General features: G+C 40.9%; 2 protein-coding genes across 3 annotated transcripts in view; one reads left to right on the plus strand and one right to left on the minus strand.

Annotated features, from left to right (window-relative positions):
- Positions 1 to 8,264, plus strand: part of NMNAT2 (nicotinamide nucleotide adenylyltransferase 2) — an 85,736-nt gene extending 77,472 nt beyond the window's left edge. The window contains exons 9-11 of the mRNA XM_087960863.1: positions 1,567 to 1,668; positions 3,701 to 3,768; positions 5,593 to 8,264. Coding sequence (XP_087816989.1) covers positions 1,567 to 1,668; positions 3,701 to 3,768; positions 5,593 to 5,695 — 273 coding nt within the window. The 3' untranslated portion in view covers positions 5,696 to 8,264. The remainder of the gene's footprint in view (positions 1 to 1,566; positions 1,669 to 3,700; positions 3,769 to 5,592) is intronic.
- LAMC2 (laminin subunit gamma 2) overlaps positions 7,239 to 21,459 on the minus strand; it is a 65,898-nt gene continuing 51,677 nt past the window's right edge. Inside the window, exons 19-23 of one of the 2 annotated variants that reach the window (XM_026669261.2) lie at positions 19,879 to 19,993; positions 17,036 to 17,235; positions 15,289 to 15,447; positions 15,081 to 15,180; positions 7,239 to 11,753 (exon numbers count right to left, since the gene is read on the minus strand). In XM_026669261.2, coding sequence (XP_026525046.2) covers positions 11,503 to 11,753; positions 15,081 to 15,180; positions 15,289 to 15,447; positions 17,036 to 17,235; positions 19,879 to 19,993 — 825 coding nt within the window. In that variant the 3' untranslated portion in view covers positions 7,239 to 11,502. The remainder of the gene's footprint in view (positions 11,754 to 15,080; positions 15,181 to 15,288; positions 15,448 to 17,035; positions 17,236 to 19,878; positions 19,994 to 21,459) is intronic. The other variant, XM_087960866.1, reaches the window with a different exon arrangement.

Consider the following 21,459-nt stretch of genomic DNA (forward strand, 5'->3'; position numbering starts at 1 on the left):
GACCTGAAAGCATGAATAGAAGAGATGATTCCACCAGACTGTCAATTATCTGGAAGCCTGCACTCACAAACAAAAAAATATCCACAGCACAAGCCAGGCAAACACCTGGGCACAAACAGATCCCCCCTGATACCTCCAGCTCAAACACACCCCAACCAGGCACCCAGATGAAACCTAGCTTCCTAATAAATGATAGCTGTCCGTTTACTCAGAGCCAAGCCGCACCAAAAGGCTCCAATACAGGAACACAATGTTGCCAGCCAATCAAGACAAAAAAAAAAAAGCCACAAAACGGACAGAAGATATTAGAAACACCAATCAAGCAGAACACAGCAAACTCCAAGACCAATAAACACAGACCAAGACTCCCAACCAATCAGGATTAAGAAAAAATATTCTGGCACAGCAGTAGGCTAGCCCCAAATTTAAAACTGAAACGGCTACTGACTATACAATACATTGATGGCAGATGAGATTCTGCTAAATACAACTTGCACAACTATAATGCAATGGTTAATTTTTTATACATACATACATTTATTTTACAGCGTATATTGAGCTTTATCTTTATCATTGACGTGATCTGCCTTGTTACAATAACTCCTTCGTTCTTTTAATGTTTTAATTTCTATATAGTTTATAATTAAATGCATGTCTTCTGTCATTTCCATAACTTATCCAAATATCAAATATTACCTTTTCTTTAACCAATCATACCAAATGTTCTATATTTCATAATAGTCACTATCTTGTTTATTTTTTAACAATTTAGTTAGGCTATCCATCTCAGCACATTCATGTATTTTTTTAATTACCTTATCCTCTGAAGGAATGGAAGACCGTTTCCAGTTTTGTGCGTAGGTTATTCTGGCTGCAGTTATAATGTGCAAAATTAAATATTGATATTTTTTCTACTACCTCTTATACAGTTTGCTTGCATCTATCAATGCTTGTAACTTCATAGAAGCAAATCTCCAACAAACTATTTCCCTTATCAACTATTAGAAAATCATTGTTTCCCACTTATCTTCAACATAAGTACAAATATATTTATGCCAACGCAGTCCTAGACTGCATTAACAGAGGGATAGAATCAGGGAGTGATCTAACCTAGAACTAAGGAGAAATGTCCTGACAGTTAGAACAATTAATCAGTGGAAGGACTTGTCTCCAGAAGTAGTGGCCGCTCCAACACTGTAGATTTTTAAGAGATTGGACAATCACTTGTCTGAAATGGTTTCCTGCCTGAACAAGGGGTTGGACTAGAAGACTTCCAAGATCCCTTCCAACTCTTTTCTTCTTTTATTGATTTTCCCGCAAGTATCTACAGTTCACGAGATTCAGCCAAAACTGTGTGCTATGTTTTTGAAAACTCTGTGGAAGCTTTTGAGAGACAGAGGAGGAAAAAAAAAAAAAACAGATTAGCAAGAAAATGGATCCCAATATAACCAAGTGCATAGAATACGTCTTCCCTGGAAGACAATAACCCCAAAGTTGCTTCAGATTTAGGAGAAGGTTTCTGTAGACATATGCTTTCATAAAAGATATCCATTCTAATTTAAACAGATGGAGGTGATAGTGGGGGACTTTGGCATTGTTGTTGTGCCACGAGATGGTGCTGATACCGAGAGAATCATGAAGCACTCCTCTATACTTCGCAAGTATAAAGTAAGTTTTGTTGTTTTTGTTGCTCTAAAACTGCAGTAATAAACAGACTTTAGGCTGGCACTCAAGCCTGCTTTCCTGCATCTCCCTGGTTGCATATGTGTCAGCACTCCCTGGTAAACCAGACAGGAAGCTTGACTAGATGAGCTAATTCTACTTTATTGTAGAGCTACATTAAGATGATCTTGCAAGTCTGAAGGTACAAACTTCCTGCCACCGCCCTTAACTGCCTGAACCATTATTGCAGGTCCTTTCTTCCTAAATTTCTTCCTCTGAGCATTAATCCACTGGGGGCTCCTGTCCAGAGATGGTATTCAGCAGGTTCTGACCAGTTCTGGAGAACTGGTAGTGGAAATTTTGAGTAGTTTGGAGAACCAGCAAATACCACTTCTGACTAGCCCCACCCCCATCTATCCTCTGCCTCCCAAGTCCTAGCTGATTGGCTGGCTCTTCTTTTGTTGCCCTGCACAGGAGAACGGAACTGGAAAGCAGGTTAGTGAGGTGGGGTTGGGGAATGGGGATTTTGCCGTAACCTTCCCCTGCCAACACCAACCAAGCCACGCCCACCAAGCCATGCCCACAGAACCAGTAGTAAATGTTTTTGAATCCCACCACTGTATCCTGTCTCTCTCGTCTGATTGTTTCCTAGCCACATCTCTTCTCTTAGTACCCCAGGATCATCCACACATACCATTACAATATAGTTACCCATTTCAGGTTTGTCTACATAGGGGCAGGAACCCTACTGGAATACTGTCTTCTAGGTTTCTTGAGGAAGTTGTAGCCAGGACAGTAGAAGATCTTGGCCTGGAAATAGTGTCAGGTCCAGGGAAAACAGGAGATGCAAGCAATTCAAATGAGTGAAAAGATTTATTGGAAGCTTAAGCTCTCTACAAGAATCTGGCCAACTGACTCTTAAGGAAAATGCAGGGAAAATAAGAGAGCCATTCAAAGTGGAGTGGACTTAAATCTCTTGTGGGCACGAAGGTATTCCTGACTTATGACATGCTTGACTCCTCCCTCGGGCTCAGCCAGGTCATCTCCTACCAAGAGTCAAGAGTAGCCTCCTTGTCCAGTAATGGTATGTTGAAATGATCTTGGGAGACAGAACGGACAGACTGGGCAACCATCGCATCAAAGAGATTTCCATCTACAGTAGAAGGAAGGTGCATGAGAAACATTTCAGTAGGGACCCTCGCTAGTTTTCTGAAGAGTAAAAGGAGAGGAAGGAAGGAAGGCTTTCAGTCTTGCAAGATTCCAAAACCTCACAACAAAATTAGCACTCATAATTGTGCTTCTTTTCTGGACTACCTTGCAGGGCTAACATGTCCTAAGCAGGCTCAGGATAAAGCCATTAAGTTTTTTTTAGTCTCTCTCTAACTTGGATTTTCACCTACAACAATTTGTTATTAATCCCTTCTTTAAAATGCAAGGATTCTGACAAAAAAAGTGAGCAAGTGACATTATTTTGAGCCTTTGCTTCAGAAAAATTGAAGGCTTTGGCTATATCTGAAAGAAGGAATAACCTAGAGTCAGACTGAGACTTGGATTCCCCTAACTATTGGTTTGTGTATCCAAATCTCAATCTGAGCTATTTAGAGAGGGGAAAAAAATGAATACAATTAGTTTTCCTTTGCAATAGCCTTTCCTTTTTCTTTTCTATTCTGCCAGCTACAACACTTTCAGAGATTTACAATTCATTGATTAAAAAAAACAACTCATTGAAATGATAAGAGTACAATAAATACCAGGGTAGCTTAAAACAATTTACAGTGAAAAATAACCTGTCAGTAAAAATGTTCAATTCTTCCACTCAAAATACTGATTCAATACAACTTCACTTTCCTCTAATTTTTTTTAAAGGAAGGGCTTGGAAACAATGGGATGGGTGTGTGGGGGTGGCATTCTGAGGTAAGGATGCCATAACTGAAAAGGCCCTTCTCTTGAGTTTACAAATCTTAAATGCCAATATCCTGCTTCAGTGAGCATGTGGAAAGATCCATGCTTAGATCCCCTGGCGATGTTTTCTCCACAGAACAATATCCTGGTTGTGAAGGATGATGTGAATCACCCCATGGCTATTGTCAGTTCCACTAAAAGCAGGTGAGTGAGGGGAAATGGGCTACGAATGGGGAAGTTAACTTTACTGGGGAGGGAACAAAATAGCAGCAAGTTAATTATTAAGAAACTGGCTTGGTTGGAGGGGAAGCCATCTCTTCAAGGGCAAAGAGTATTCGATAATATAGGTCGTTTTTTTACTTACAGCCATTTGTTTAGTGACAGTAAAAAAAAAAGTCACAACAGCACTGAAAAAAAATGACTTAAAACTAGTCCTCGCGCTTAACAACTGTCACTGCATCCCTACTGTCATGTGATCAAAATGTGGGCGCTTGGCAGCTGGCACCTATTTGTGAAAATTGCACTGTCTTGTGATCACCATTTGCAACCTTCCCAGCTGGCTTCTGACAAGCAGAGTCAGTGGGGCAAGCCAGATTTGCTTAACACCTGCCTGATTCCTTTAATAACTGCAGTGGTTCGCTTATCCACTGTGGCAAAGAAAATCGGACGCGACTCGCTTAACAACTCTGTGTGTACAGAATAAAATACAGGCACATGAACAGGCAGAAAAATTTGGAGGTAACCCATAAATCCTGCCTGTTTATTGTTTCCCCCTGTCCTTCACCTTTTTTTGCCTGTTGGGGAGACCCTAAATATAGTAGGAAGTTGGTTATACAAAATAACGCTAGAGTTCTGATGGTTGTTTTAAGGGCATTGCAGAGTTGAAAAAAAATAAATACATTGTGGAACCTGCAGCTGAATTCATCCAGAATTTTATAACTTTGTCAAATAGACTGGCAAAGGACAGAACTTCCAATGAGTTTTAACTTTCTTATCTTTCATTAAGACGTCTGCCCACATTTGTTGCATAAAGACCAGGCAATTTAAATTCTCCCTGGGCTTACTGTCTTCGGTTGGCATGAGGTGTGGGTTGGAGAAAAATTACATGCTAGATTCCATTTGCTACATTAATTGCTCTTTGCATAGATTACTTCTTAAGTATGTTAAGCAAAAAAGACTCTCCCCCGTATGAGATATGCCACAAGGGTTAGGCAATTCTATTTGGGATATCATCTACTGAGATAAGGTAAAGATAAATGTTCCCCTCACACATATGTGCTAGTTGTTTCTGGCTCTAGGGGGTGGTGTTCATCTCCGTTACAAAGCCGAAGAGCCAGCACTATCCAAAAACGTCACCATTGTCATGTGGCCGGCATAGCCGGTGCATGGAAGGTGCATGGAATGCTGTTACCTTCCCACCAAAGTGGTCCCTATTTTTCCACTTGCATTTTTACATGCTTTCAAACTGCTAGGTTGGCAGAAGCTGGGGCAAGTAACGGGAGCTCACTCCGTTATGCGGTGCTAGGGATTCGAACCGTCGAACCGCCGACTTTTCTGATCGATAAGCTGAGCCACCGCATCCCTATCTACTGGGATAAGGATGGGTAACTTTTAGCTCTAGACATACATGCAGTCTGATTCCCCTTTTTGGCAGGCCTTGAAGAATCTTCTGACCATAATTACTGGAAGCTGTGACCCGATTTCCCATACACTGTGTGGTGGGAAACTGATGAAAACTGTACAGGATCTAAAATAGATTTGTCACAGATGACAAATCTGTGCCAAATCTGCCCACAGGTGTCACCTCTCCTTTGCAATCCTCAATTCCCTTCTCCCAACAACGTTAAGACCATTTTTGCCTCTGCTCTCCAATGGGTCTCTTAGAAATGGGCCAGCTAGCAAATTATACAGGGTTAGCCTAGGAAGAACCAGAAGATTGTTGGCCTGGACTATATATACCTGTCCGGCTTTAAAGTAATTTGATTAATGCTTTCTCTTCCTTCTTCTTTCTCTCCCTATCCCTCACAGACTTGCCCTTCAGCATGGAGATGGGCATGTGGTGGATTATCTGTGTCAGCCAGTCATTGATTACATCCTTAAGAGCCAGCTGTACCTGAATGCCTCCGGTTAAAGCTCCTGCTGGCATTGTGGCAAAGCTGCCATGTGGCACCACCTTCCTACGATTGTTCATCGCGGTTCTCTTTCTCACTCTTGTTTCTTTTTTCAAGGCCTCTTGTGTGCATCTGCCTATTCCACTCTGATTTTTTTTTTCCCCCCAGCCCCGGGAATTGCCGCCTACAGCTAACAGCCAAGTACATATGCCATCCAGCAACCCTTCTCCCCTTGCAGGAAAAGAGTAAAGAATATATGGCACTATGGCTTAAAGGGAGAAGATTTGGATTGCCCTTCCCAGCATGCAACAGAGGAAACAACATTACTTGCCTTTTCAGCATGGTTTTGAGAAGCAGGATGATGGCTCTTCTGTTTCCTTTCCTCTCTCTCCCTCTGTTGGCTAAATAACATCTTGGTGGGGCTATTTTATGTTTACTGTTTCTCATTTGCTTTCTCAATCCCCTCATCCCCAAATTGGCTTTTTAAATAATTGCCACCCTTTATCATGACATTGAGATGGCAAAGCTTATTAAAAACTGAACACCCACCAAAATATTTTAGGTCATTGATAGAAGAATTTTGCAGTGAACACGAACAAAACAAGAGAAAGCAGAAAAATAGAACTGCCCATCTGTAATGCTTTTCTGCAATGGGAACCTTTTTTTTGTTTTTGTTATTTTAAAGGTTATTGGAGAAAAGGTGTAAAAAGCTCAGAAAGCAAGTTTGCTTCATATTTAGCATCTTTCCCTCCCCTCTCTCCCCCACCCTCCAATTGTAAATAGATATCTGTTTCCGAAGGAGAGGATGACATGTTTTTATTTTGGTTGCTGTTGTACTCTCACATCTTTTTTAAAAGGAGCATTTCTTAAAAGTGGGGAAAGAGCCACAGGACACAGGTTTCTTGAATGGTAGCTAGTGATGTGGCCCACCATTGTTTGTCCCTGGATTTTCGTGGTCTTCAGAAACCCATTTGGAGTTTAACTACTTGTCATGGTGTACCGTGGCTGGTTTTATAATTGTAGGCTCTTTCAGTTCATTATTTTCTTCTGTCAAGGAATTACATGTGTATTTCTTGTAGGCAACAATTGTACATGGTCCTATAGTCTGGCAGCATTTTTCCATGGACTGCTGCTCGAGTTTATGCTGTAAAATAGACACTTTATCCTCCATACGAAAAGCAAACCCTCCCTGAAACACAACAATTACAAAAAAGCTGCCTAAAAGCTGGGGTAGATTAAATGGTCCACCAATACCGCTGTTTAGTAGCGTGTGCATGTTATGGACACCGAGAAGGACTAGGATCACTGGAGAATATCAGAGGTGGCAAAAGCTTCACAATTAGGAAAACAGCTTGAGCTTTCCACCCTACTGGCGGTGTAGCACATAGAGTAGGAGGATCCAGTTCAGCTATGGGGAGAAACCTTAGTGATGATCCTTTTTATGAAAAAAGAAAAAAAAGAAAATAATAACTTGTTTATTTTGTGCTGTCTGCTTATTCATTGAAATGAGTTCGCCTGTTTCAGACTGCAAAGTTAGAAGTATTTAATTAGGAAGGACAGAACTGGTTAAAAAAAATACCAGCCAGAAAGATGGGGATTATTATTTTTTTTGAAAAAGCAAAAAACAAAGTTGAAGTGTTACCGTGTTTTAATACTCTTTTATTTATGTCGTTTCTCTCTTTTTTAAAAAAATAAACTATAGCTAGGGAAGCACTTTAGTACTAAGATTGATGCGGGTGGGGGGTGGGGGAGAAATGGGTTTCTAAATTAACGCCCACTGCAAGAATTAATGTCAGTGCCTACATCTAAATCATACCGTAAAGAAGATGGACTATATATCAAGATCAGCATTACATCTGTGGCTCTTATGCTACTCTTTTATTCTCACAGATGTTGTTTTTTATAAAGTAAGAAGGCGGCAGAAGTAATACTGCGGGGAGGGGGGAAAAAACCAGATGGCTGGTAATGTCACGTGGATTTCCCTGTGAAATGTGAGCAAACAAGGTATGGCAACGTCCTGCTGAATTCATTGTGCGCACAATCTCAGGTGTGAACTGTTGCTTATGAGAACCAGCTGCCATCCAAACAAGCACTTAGAAACCAGATAGAATAGCTGAGGACAGAGATGTTTTGAGGAGGCTCATCCTCATCGTTTACTGTAGCATCCAAAGCACTGAGTCCTCCCAGGTACTCACTGCTATTGTAGGCAGATGTACAAGAGACTGTCTTTGATAAGAATTTTTCTACTCAAGAGAAGGCTTAGATAGCCTACATTACTAGATAAATCGCCTTCCCCGCTGTCCCGTGAGAGGTATCAGCTACAACTTCTAAAGCACTTTCTCATTCACTTCCTGCTGCAGTCCACTATTGGTCTTAATGCCAAGCTGTGAGATTCCACGCCCACCAACCACATAAGTCAGCTCTGTGCGGCGTGCATGTGTGATTTTGTGTGTGTGGTTGTATGTGTGTGCGACTGTAAACCTAACCTTCCCAAAAGGTGTAAAGGACAATTTTGGTTGGACACAAGCAAGTAGGACATGAGAAGGAAATAACAGGAGGATCTCTCCATTTCTCTGCACAAAAAAATAATAATGAATTACTGGGGCCACTTTCCAATTTCATCCAGTTTAGGACAGCATGCCTTAGAAACGTAGCATTGTGATACAGATTATGTATATAAAGTCTTACTACAGTACTCTTCGCCTTCATGTTCTCAGTTATGCTTATAATTCTGGGGGAGAGGGGAGCAGGTGTAGCATCCATCCACTCTTTCCCACATTAGCAACTTTAAAGGTATGGACTTCTACTCCCAGAATTCCCCAGCCAGCAGCCAGGATTCCAAGAGCTGAAGTCCATACCTCTTAAAGTTGTTGAGGTTGAGAAATTGTGGTTCGGAGCATGCAAGTGGGATTGCTTTGGTAAAAGTTGCAGATGTGACTATCAGACTGATTTACCTTGACACAAAATATGGTTTTTAGCTACACAGCGACGGAAGAAAATTCTTTGTCGTTATTGAACCTGCCCTTTTAAACTAAACTTTGCTTTGTTTAAAAAAAAAATGTTAAAAGGAAAAAAAGATTTGAAAATGACAGTTTTACACTGATGTAATATGCTGGAGTTCGATCATTATTGCTAAAATGGTCGTGATCATAAAGGCAATGTTGAAATTGGAAAAAATGTTTAAAAGGATATAAGAAATAAAATTATGCTAATTAAATTTTGTTGGCTTTTAATGTTGCTTTGATATTAGGAAATTTGGGGGTATATTTTCTGTCTGCAGTGTGACAAATGGTTTCTTCTCTCTTTAAAAAAGATTAAAACAAACCAGATATCGTATTCAACTGTGCAAATATCCTAGGCTGGACAAACTATCACTACACTACTTTGTGTAGAAGCAGAATCCTGTTAGAAAGCAATGCATAAATGTATTGTTTTTTTTCTGAAATCTCTCAAATTAAACCTTTGTATAATGGCATAATGTATATTTTTATTGAACAAATAGATACCCCACTTTTATTCCAGGAACCATGGCCTTTAAATTTCAATTTTTCCTGTAACAACAGATTTGTTGGGAGTACTGAACCCCTAGATTGAGACACTATGACTGACCCCCAAAAATTAATGGTTGGGGATGGATTTAATTAGTGTAGCCCAGGGATGTCAAACTGGTGGCCCATGGGACGGATGCGTCATGCGCTGGCCACGCCCACCTAGCTTTGCAAATAGGAAAAACATCGTAAAATGTCATGTGACAGCAATTGATGTGGTGAGTTTGACACCCATGGTGTAGCTGAATAGTACAGCACATATTTTGCAGTATGGAGCTGTGGTGGGATTCATTTTTTTTTTTTTACTGCCAGTTCTGTGGGAGTGGCTTGGTGGGCGTGGCAGGGGAAGGATACTGTAAAATCTCCAGTCAGAGCTGATATTTGCTGGTTCTCTGAACTACTCAAAATTTCCACTACAGGTTCTCCAGAAGTGGTCAGAACCTGCTGGTATGGGCCACCTCTGGTATGGAGCCAGATACAGTTGTTTGCAAAGGACTGTCCAGAGACTGTCCAAAGTAACTGAATGAGGTTACCAGTAAAAAGATTAAAATCTGTAAGTTTTCTTCCTGTTGGGTTTTATTGAATCATGTTGTCAGCTTTGAAATCCTTATTCATCCCTGCCACATAGCTTGAGAAAGTGGGAGGGGGGTGATTTTAATTGAGCAGCTCTTAGTAGACAAAATAGAATTCTTTTGTTAGTTCAAGGTCAAAGAGTGTGGCACAGGAAGAAATGGAACTTACTTTGCAATTGGTTCATGTGATGTGATGATGAGTAAAAAGGGGATGGTTTGTAGGTTGGGACACTTTTAGTTTCGAAATTCCACAGATGTGCCAGGTGCTATTCTAATAAAAGTACTTTTGAGATTATGCTTGTCTCGGAGTTATTGATCAGAATGGAGGTTCCCTGGAATGCTAACCCATGTGTTCTAACTAAGGTTGCCTGAGAGAGTAGATGGATCACTATAATATTTTTGCAGGAACTTCCTGCTAGAATACACCCTAACTGCTGTTTTAGTGGGAGAGAGGGCTTTATTAATATGAACAAGCCAAAATATAAGCTAAGTTCGTATTCATCCTAATTCAGCAAACTATTTATTAAGATTTTTCATGTGCCACAATTTCAACCTACCTTTTTTCTTAATTTAACTCAGCAGATCCAGCTTTGTATTTCAGGACCTGATTCTGAACCTCAGCAGGAAAGAATAGAACCATAAGGGTGTAATAAATCTTGGGACAAGGGTTGAATCATCTAAATTGACAAAGGAGGTGACCTGAATGCCACACCCAAACTGAGGTGATATAGGTACTCCTCCCCTCCAAAATATTACCTCTTGGACCACTGCCCTTATTAAATTCTTCCCTTCCTAGTTTGTCATTTAGTAAGTGGAGAGAAAATAAATGAAGGAAAATGAAGAAAGCACATCTATCAAAGACAGGGCTATTTATACAAGCTTATGTAACCTGTGTAACCTAAGGACCGACATTTCTCTGTTTGGGGATTGTCTTTTCATCAGTTTACTGAACAGTCTACTAAAATCTCCTTCCCATCACAGATTGAGAGTTACCAGATTCCCTGGCTTGAGATAATTATTGTAAAACTAGTTTAGGTGTATGGATAGATACATGTTCCATCTCCTATATGATTATCTGAACAGCTACCAGAGATGGTAGGGGAGGGGGAAAGTGTTTTTGGAAAGAAAAGGTATTTCTAGAATGCTTAGTGGAAAAGTTAATTATTCATTGCCTAGCATTTTGATAATAGAGCAGAATAAATTTAACAATGCAGCAACATCTATTTGCTTCTGCTGAATCACAAAAAAAGAAAAGAAAGAAAGGATGACCAAGGGCTAAATAAAGCAGAGAGTCAATGGTAGATGACAGTCTGGGATAGCACCTTCAAGTTAAACCAGAAAAATACGTAGGTTTTTATATATTGGAAGATACATATCTATTCATCCAGCCTCTCCCACATTGTTCTTTACAGCGGTTGGCTTCTCTGACATATCAACAGATTGTTTTCCCCCTTGTTTTTTCAAGAGGGCGAGGGCTTGAATTACATTCCCTTCAAATTGTGCTCCTGCTGAAAGGTAGTGGTTGCCTCAGAAGCAGAGTAACCGGATGGACAGGCCTTCCAAAGGACCCGTTAGTTAGAGTCACAGCAGCCATTCTTGTAAGGCAGGCATCTCTTCACTTCACCCCAAAATCATTTCTCTAACCCTGATGTTTGTCCATGGCTTGGAAAATGGAGTTGATGGAAATCTGCTTTCCCAGCAAAGTCTTCAAGGTCTCTCAATGGGCTGTACATTAAAACAATTTTGAGGAAGAGTATTCTTGATCACCTCCAAGTTCTTGATATCTGCAAGGATCTCAGTAATGCTACTATCCAGCGTCTGGACTCGAAGCTTCTGCCGGCTGGCTGTTTCCTCTAGCTGCAGCATCATTTTTTTCAACTGGTTGTTTCTTGTTCTGGCGTTGCTGAGTTCATTTTCAAGCTGGTTCACACTCTGATCATCCACATCCTCTAGTTGTCCTAGCAAAAGAGTAACAGAAGAATATATTCTTCTAAACCCATAATTCTAAACTGCTACATAAGTAGCTGCCTCATAATTCAAGAATCAAAGCCACTGAAGTTGTTAGCCAATGCACACTTTTTTCTCAGATTTGTCTGGGAAATGATAATGTTTATGATGATAAACAAAGGGATAATGTTTATCCCTTTATCCTTGAGAATACCAGTGGTGGTATTCTACCAGTTCAGACTGGTTCTGGTGTACTGGTAGTGCCGAAGATCAGCAAAGACCGAACTGATTCTCTCTTGAGGAGCTGCTGTTGGGCCCACCTGCCGCCCGGGTTCCCATAGCAGGGAGCAGGGATTATTCCCTGCTTTTGGAGCACAGCTGTTTTCTGTGGCACCGCAGATTGCTGCGCGTTAGCTGCTGAAGCAACAGGGAGAATGCAGGATTGCAGGAGGTGAGTCGGAAAGCCTCTGCGCCTGCGCAAAGTGCGCGTTTGGTGCACGTGCAAAGTGTGCCCACCAAGCCGCGCCCACCGAACCGGTGGTAAACTATTTTGAAAACCACCACTGGAGTGATCTAGCTCAGGGGTCTCCAACCTTGGCAACTTTAAGCCTGGTGGACTTCAACTTCTGGGAGTTGAAGTCCGCCAGGCTTAAAGCTGCTAAGGTTGGACACCCCTGATCTAGCTGGTGTTTAAAGAGGCTGGGGTCTACCCCCTGCTCAAGAATCCATTTCTAGACCTGACCCCTTTTAGACAATTTATGTTCTCTTTTTAAGGAAGGTAGTTGAGAAGGTGGTCATGTTGGAGCTTCAGAGAGGAAGATGGAGAGGTAGAGGAAGCAGATAACCTAGACCCTTTTCAATATGATTTAAGATCTGGTGATGTGACTAAGACAGCACTGATCATATTTATGCATGTCATATCAATAGGATAGACGTATTTTATCCATTCTTGTTCTCCTGAATCTCTCAGTAGTTTTTGATACTATTGATTATGGTATTGTTTTGGACCAACACCCTATTTAAAAGCTGGGGACGTTATCTTGTATCAGGATCTCATGTGGTTCAGTCACAAGGACCAGAGGTTTAGTCTTCCAAGCTTTTGGACTCAAGCTGGAGTCATCCTCAGGGTAACCTCTCTCTCTACCGGAACATGTGCTTTGGGCTATTCTATGTGTAGTATTTATGTTGGGTCTGGTTGGGTATGGCTTTTTTTTAAATGGGTTGATTGGAGTGTTGTTATCTTGTACTGGTTTCACTCCCTTCCTCTGGGATCAATTTGGAGGATGGAGGTGCTCAAGGCTTGGTATTCACCCCATTCCAGATTAACATTTACATGAACTCATTGGATGGGGTCACCTGAAGGCACAGGATGAAGTATCATCAGAATGCTAATGATGCTCAACTATATTTCTGCACCCTCATGGAGGTGCACTGACTCCCAGTAGGCTTTTGGGTACAATTCAAGCTGCTGGTTGTCATTATAAAGTTTATCAGAGTGATAAATTTGCTAAACTGGCTGTTAAATTTTAAGTGAAGATCAAAAAATTTAAGTGAAGGTTTCAACTACTTTTTATTAACTGCAGGCATAATATTATCCTATACTAGCTCTGTACCCATGCTTTGCTACGAAACTATGTGATCAGGCTTAGATTTTGGGGAGGAAAATAAGAGGGGAAAATTCTGCCTCTGCCTAACAGCATCCATTGGTATTCATCTGGCTAGCGTCCTGTCAGTGTGTGAGAGAGTTGAGGGCTGTTTGGAAACTGAAACAATATTTGCTGTGTGAGCAAGAAGGAGACAGCAAGGAGCCTGGGCATGGCTTAGCTCAACTATTCTGTAATATAGCTGCTTGATGCTGTGAAACTAAAACTGAAACTGAAACTGAAACTCCTCTCCTTTGCTTGTATTTTGCATTTGGAAGAGATTTCTTTTCAGGTGGGAAGGGGGAGCAGAACTCCTTAGCATCAGAGCATGTTAATAATAATATAGGAAATACTAATGCTCTGATAGTCATTTTGAAAAATCCTTTCTTAGTGCGCACCTGGAAGGTATTTGTATGTGGATCTTTGGTTATTCGGGTTTTCTCCCACGTAAGATTGGAAGTATCTAGGCAATGTTTCGATGAAGTCTCATTCATCATCTTCAGGCTTCTGTCTTCAGCTCTGTGCTTCTCAGAGTGATGTGAGCTTGCAGCTGCTTCTTCCTTTTAACTGCTAGTGGGGGTGTGACTTGATTGGGTGGGGGCTTGGCTGTGTTCTGATTGGGTGGGGGTGTGTTCTCATTGGTTGGGGGTTTGGCTGTGTTCTGATTGGTTGGGGGTTGGCCATGTTCTGATTGGCTGGAGGCGTGTTCTGTTCAGGTGGGGGCTTGGTTGTGCTCAGGTTGGTCTTAGTTACTGGGGGATTTGAGCTGGTGAGCTGTGATCTTGCTGTTTGGCTTCGAGTTCGTGGTCGTGCTGCATCTTCATGGTGGGGGGTCAGTTCGCTTCATGTATGGCTCAGAGGGGTTTGAAGTGGGTAGTGATGCAGCTGCAGTGCGGCTTCTGGTCTGTGGTCGTGTCTCATCTTCTGTGTGGGTGTGAGTCTGCTTTTTATGTGGAAGTGTGGTGGTGGCATCTCGTGTGGCCCTCGTGGGTGTGGGTCTGGTGTCATTCATCATGTTAGGTACTCGTCTGTTCATGAGGGCGGGTTTCCAAATGGTTGGTAAGCGGGAGGTGTCATCTCTTTTATTCATGCTGTGTGGGCGTTTTTCTATCTCTATGGCTTCTCTGATTATTCTGTTGTTGAAGTGTTCGGTTTTGGCGATAGTTCTGGTATTTTTAAAGTCAATCTCATGTCCTGTGGCTTTGAGGTGTTGGACCAGGGAAGAGGTCGGTTCTTCTTTTTTGATTGAGTTCTTATGTTCTTCAACGCGTGCAGAAGAATAAGTGCACTCTGAGAAGCACAGAGCTGAAGAAGCAAGCCTGAAGATGATGAATGAGACTTCATCGAAACGTTGCCTAGATACTTTGAATCTTACGCGGGACAAAACCCGAATAACCAAAGATCCACATACAAATACCCGCGAGAACCTCAGAAAACAAATATATATATATATATATATATATATATATACTCTATCATTAATACCTCAATAGGGTTACCTTTGTGAAATAGCCCAAATATAGTAAGTGAAAAATACACAATGATAAAAATTATTTGCCCCCCTGTTCAATGATCAACACGCTTGTCATTGTCTCTTATAATTGATTTAACCTGATTAATTGACTTTTCTTGAATCACCCACTAATGAAACCAAATTATGCTTTAGCCATAAACAGAAACCACTTTGTTTCTTACCTATCATGCGCGAAACATCTTCTAGGAATCTGAGTATGTCTTGGACAGCATTTGCAGTACTGACAGCATTGGTTTTGGCTCTCTCGGATGCCTCAGTTACCTGGAGAAATATCAGTACTAGATTAACCTGCTCAATAGGCTTTCTAACGGAAACAGAAGTTTCTTCAAAGCACCCATTATATAAAAAAAGGCAAAGTTGGAAACTTACCCCTTGAGCCATGGAGGTATCCATATCAATCGCCTTTGCCTTTTCTTGCAGTTCTTCCCCGACTAGTTTGACCTCAAGCTTCAGAGACATGATCCCACTCTCCAAGACAAGCACACCATCTGCTGTCCGATTTGCTTCCAAGGCCAGCCTTCCTATCTCCTGAAAATGCAAACACAGAAGAAGAAGAAGAAGAAGAAGAAGAAGAAGAAGAAGAAGAAGAAGAAGAAGAAGAAGAAGAAGAAGAAGAAGAAGAAGAAGAAGAAGAAGAAGAAGAAGAAGAAGAAGAAGAAGAAGAAGAAGAAGAAGAAGAAGAAGAAGAAGAAGAAGAAGAAGAAGAAGAAGAAGAAGAAGAAGAAGAAGAAGAAGAAGAAGAAGAAGAAGAAGAAGAAGAAGAAGAAGAAGAAGAAGAAAGAAAATCAACAGAGGATATTTTGATGGATATTTGAAGAAACAAGTTTGGTGGCTTGAGGAGCAAAAGTAATAAGCAATTGCAACAATTTTCAAGCAATCCTACAAACCTGAGACACTAACCCCAGAACATCTGCAAAACAATGGTTCTATCAGACACCTCTTTTATTTTTCAGATTTACCCTCCACATTTATGTAGAAGTTCAAGGCTCCATACATTCCTCATTTTTCCCCACTAAAGCCCTGGGAGATAGATTAGACTGAGAAAAAGTGATGGAGCTAATATCTCCCAATGAATTTTTGTGAACTAGAACAGGAGCCTCTTTACTCCCAGTATTTTTTTCTATCTTACCCCAATGCTGATAATTAACAGTACCCTTAATTATGGATTCAGACCCAAATCAATATTCACCTTTGAGCAATATCAGATGTACATAACCACACAAAGGACCAGTTGATCACTCCAGTTCCTGACAAATACTTCAATCTATAGATGAGGTGAAAGCTGCTATAGCAATAATGGTAAGCAACTCAAAGGAGAGATGGGAAGTCTTTGATGTAAATCTCATTTTGCCAGAATATGTCCAGTGGTCTCAGACAAATTAATATTTCCCAGTTTCAATTGTCGCGGTACCTGAATTCACGCTCTTCCAGTCTCTAGCCTGATGCCTTAGCCTCTAGACCAAATTGGTTGTCAATTATACTGACCTATCTAATAGGTTTCTTGTAAGAATGAATACATGAAAGTATCAGTGACAGATCCTGAATAATCTGAAGTTGTATCCAAATCAGTGGTGGGATTCAATTTTTTTTACTACTGGTTCTGTGGGTGTGGCTTGGTGGGCGTGGTGTGGCTTGGTGGGCATGGTAGGGGAAGGATATTGTAAAAATCTCCATTCCCACCTCACTCCTGGGGGAAGGATACTGCAAAATCCTATTCCCACCCCACTAACCTGCTTTCCAGCTCTGTTCTCCTGTGCAGGGCAATAAAAGAAGACCCAGCCAATCAGCTGGGACTCGGGAGGCAGAGAATAGATGGGGGTGGGGCCAGTGAGAGGTGGCATTTGCCGGTTCTCCAAACTACTCAAAATTTCTGCTACTGGTTCTCCAGAACTGGTCAGAACCTGCTGAATACCACCTCTGATCCAAATGCTAAGTAAAGAACTATATTTGCTATATAAGTTTTGAAAGACGGCATGTTAATCCATCTAAACCTTCAAGGACATAAATTCAAATGAAAGAAAATCAAATCGTCATCCATCTTCACTAGTAGATAGTTAACCCTAACACTCTGACTAGTAGATAGTTAACCCTAACACTCTTTCCCACTCCTCTGTACCTGATCAATCTTCCCAGCAATCTCCCTTGCTTCGCCAGATATACTCCTGGCTGACTCTGCTTCATTAACAGCTTTGCCCAGGGTTGCTTCTACACGCCTCAGTTTTTCACGGGCACTTGCAACTTTATTGATGATGAATGGTAATCTTTGCATAGCATCCAAGGCTTCTTTTTGCTTGTCACCCACTTGAAAATTAGAATCTATAAGCAGAAGTTGGAGAAAATAAAGATATTTTTTTAAAAAACCAAATGAAGAGTAAGTTATCTTATTTTTGCCTTAGCTTTGTTGAATTATCACTTTCTGATATTTTGAGATTAAAAGTTTAGGTAGATTAAGGAGGAAAATGGCACAAGGTATAGAATAAGGTGGACTTTGTGCAAAGAACTGGAGCCAGAGGTTGTGATGTTGCAATTTTAGAATCTGAATATCGAGCGCAGGGCTAAAGTTTCCCACCCTTTAACTCTGGATATTCATTAATTTGATTTGTACCCTGCAGCGAATTCTCAGCACAACTTGCCAAAGGTGACTTGATTTGGAAACAAACAAAATCTTGCAGGATCCAATCTGGGTCAGTCACCAGAATGAGAGGTTTAGTCTGCCAAGCTTTCAGACCAGTGGTGGGATTCAATTTTTTTTACTACCGGTTCTGTGGGCGTGGTTTGGTGGACATGGTGTGGCTTGGTGGGTGTGTGGTGTGGCTTGGTGGACATGGCTTGGTAGGCATGGCAGAGCGAAGGATATACTAAAAAAATCTCCATTTCCACCCCACTCCAGAGGAAGGATACTGTAAAATCCCCATTCCCTCCTCACCCCACTAACCTGCTTTCCAGCTCCGTTCTCCTGTGCAGGGCAACAAAAGAAGACCCAGCCAATCAGCTGGGACTCGGGAGGCAGAGAAGAGATGGGGGCGGGGCCAGTCAGAGGTGATATTTGCCAGTTCTCTGAACTACTCAAAATTTCCACTACAGGTTCTCCAGAACCTGTCAGAACTGGCTGAATACCATCTCTGTTTCGGGCTCGTGCTGGAGCCCATCCTTCAGGGAAAGCATGAGAGAGAGAAATTCCCTGAGGATGAGCTCCAGCATAAGTCCAAAGGTCAGAAGACAAAACCTCTGGTCCCAATGACAGACCCAGATTGGATCCTACAACATTATCCTAGGACAGGGGTCTTCAAACTTGACAGCTTTAAGTCTTGTGGACTTCAGTTCCCAAAATCCCTCCTCCAGTCATGTTAGCTCAGGAATTCTGGGAGTTGAAGTCCACAAGTCTTAAACTTGCCAAATTTGAAGACCCTTATTCTATAAAATTATGTTTTTTTAAAAAAAACAATTATGTTATTTTCCCTTCCACAAACATATACACATCAAACTTTTTGAAAGCATCCAAGAGCTTATTGAAATAAACAAAACATCACATTAAAGAAGTTCTAAATTGATCAGCTCTTTTCTTGATTTCTCTTCATGTGACATGATTCTGTTTCTTGTTAAATTTTTACATGATCATCATAGCTCTTTCTAGCCTGTCCTTCAATGAATTTCTCATCTATTATTACATACAGTAAAATTGACTCCAGTTTGGAATAGCTATGATGATGTGATGTTTTGTTTATTTCAATAAGCTCTTGGATTCTTTTAAAAAGTTTGATGTGTGTATGTTTGTGGAAAGGAAGGATAACATAATTATTTTTTTAAAAAACCATAATTGTATAGATGGAGAAATTTGGTTAGAGCCATGAAGATTGTCTCAAAGGTGCTTTTTTCAAAAAGGCAACTGGACTTTTTTTTTGTTTTTGCTTGAAGACATTTTGCTTCTCATCTAAGAAGCTTCTTCACTTCTTCAGGTGAATGAAGAAGCTTCTTGGATGAGAAGCAAAACATCTTCAACGAATAACAAAGAAAATCCAGCTGCCTTATGAAAAAGCTGGACTTTTGGGACAAGTATGACCTGGGTGACTGAGAATATCCATAGACATTGTACCATGAAGATGTAATAAGAAATCAAGAGTCATGTAGGGCAAAGGCATTCCAGCTTGGTTTTTTAAAGTTTGCTGGCACATTTTCAAAATCAGGGTTTTACATTTCTTTCCTAGGACAATGTAGCTTGAGTATATTCAACTTTTTTTACACCATATACATGATTATTATTTTGCATTTCTTATAGTACTGTGTATCAATGATTATGCTGGATTTCCTGAATTTCTTTATTCTTACGAATGTAATTCTGAACATCTCCTCAGTTTTCTCCATTTTTGCTTTGTTTTCAAAAGGTTGGGCAGGGTTAATATCCTTCCTATACAGTAAGACTTTCAAAAGAGGCTGAAATTGGGAGGTTAGTCTTATGAGGTTTGGAGATTAGTCTAATGAGGATGAAATCAAGGCTTTTTTAGGTGATGTTAGATTGGAAATTCTCTCCCCAAGAAAACATGTTTCCACTTTTGTTCTCATCTTTTAGTAACCAGTAAAAACTTTTTTTTATCCTAGCAGGCATTTGAAGCAAAGCTTGTAGTTGAAAATTCCAGATTTAAGGAAGATTTTGTCTCAAGAATGAAGGCAAATATACGTGTCCTAGGACAGGGGTCTTCAAACTTGACAGCTTTAAGACTTGTGGACTTCAACTCCCAGAATTCCTCCTCCAGTCATGTCAGCTCAGGAATTCTGGGAGTTGAAGCCCACAAGTCTTAAACTTGCCAAGTTTGAAGACCCTTGGCCAAGCAAATGCAGAGATGAAATATCTCAGACCCTTGGGACTGAATCCGAAGGGCTGTACAATCTTGCCCACACTCCCAAGCCCCATCAGAAACTTGCAACTTGTTTAGACACACACACACCCCACGTGCAACTCACCCCTCAGCTTCTTCAAGATATTTTCAACATCATTGAAAGCAGAATCACCAGCACTCACTGCCTGCTGGGCTTTTTGCTTGGCAAGGTTAACCCGAGACAACAACTGAACTGATGACTGTAAGCAGAAAGGAAGACAAGAGCGTGACAATGCACAACATGAAAATTCAGTTCTACATCTGTTCTGTGTACAGCAATAAAGGGTTTGCCTACTAGGGACCTTTCACCTAAGACTCGGAAGGTCAATAGTTATTTACAGACCAGGTCCAGACTTTTAATATACTTCAGAGAATGTCCCTGTGCCTTCTAGTGGGGATTCCTTCCTAAGAATGACATATGCTTAATCAATATTTTTAATGTTCATATAGAAACAAAGAACAAACCATAAACATGCCGTAATGTTATAAAAATCCATGATTAAAATTTTGGTTGAAAGTTATCTGCTGAAGAGTAAATACTTTATGGATCCCAAAATTTACAATGTATATTTATGTTGATTCCTTACCTGTCTGTCATTTTGGCCTTTTTCCAGCAACACTTTGATCTCTTCCTCCCACTTCCCTGAGTTGCTTTTCAGTTGCTTGTACTCTGCCATGTAGATCTCTATGAAGCCGGATAAGGAGTCCATTTTCTGCTGGAGCTGTTTGGCCTCCTCCTAAAACACCAGAGGAGAAAGTGAGGGAAAGAAATTTACCTAAAGCACTGAAATTGATTGGACTTAAACAAAAGAGTAATTACTAGTTTGGCTTTTGTATTTCTAAAACCTGCAAAATTGGTCATTCTCTTCCCAATCTCCACTGCTCCTAGGGAGGTCCTGATTTCTCAGTTCTTCTCACACATCATGTTCTTAGGATACTTCAATGTTCCCATACTGGCCTTGGCAGTAACCCCCATTTTTAAACTCCAGCTCTTCAGCAACACTTATCCGATCATGGTATCTCCATTGCACAAATCTGGTTGACTACTAGCCAAAGGACACAAAAAAATGCCCCTAACTTTTTGCCGCCAGTGAATGGTCAAAAGATCATACAGTCAAAAAGTTCAGTCAGTAGACAGTACACATGGAAAGAAATAGGGGGAAATTAAAGTAACCCAAGTGCTAACTGATAGCGTGGTGAAAGAATAGTTGACAGTGTTGGGCAGATAGACAATGTTAGGCAGTGTCTACGTGCAAAGTAGACCAAGCAGTAATGAATGGCAGATGAACTAATTCTATTTATTGTATGGTTGAAAGATTTTTGCAAATGTGAAAATACATTTCTTCTTCGGTCCCCTTACCCCCAAGAAACTAGAGAGGATCTCATCTGAGTCATTGGCCCTGTCCACATTCCTACTGAGGGCTAAGTTGCCTTTTATCTGACTATTCCTTTGACTGTATCTCTTTGTCCTGTCTTCCATGATTCTTCCCACATATCATCAGGGGTGGGATTCTACCAGTTCGCACCTATTCGTTAGAACCGGTTGTTAACATTCTAAGCAGTTCGGAGAACCGGTTGTTAGAAGAAATTACTGGCCTAATCCTGTAAGGAAGGCAGGAAGGAAACATTCTGGTGTTGCTTACAGAAACTGCCTCTCCGTTAACCC

This window comes from Notechis scutatus, chromosome 3, assembly GCF_049901735.1.
Source record: "Notechis scutatus isolate UNSWTSFEM ecotype Mainland chromosome 3, rNotScu1.2, whole genome shotgun sequence".
Classification (NCBI taxonomy): Eukaryota; Metazoa; Chordata; class Lepidosauria; order Squamata; family Elapidae; genus Notechis; species Notechis scutatus.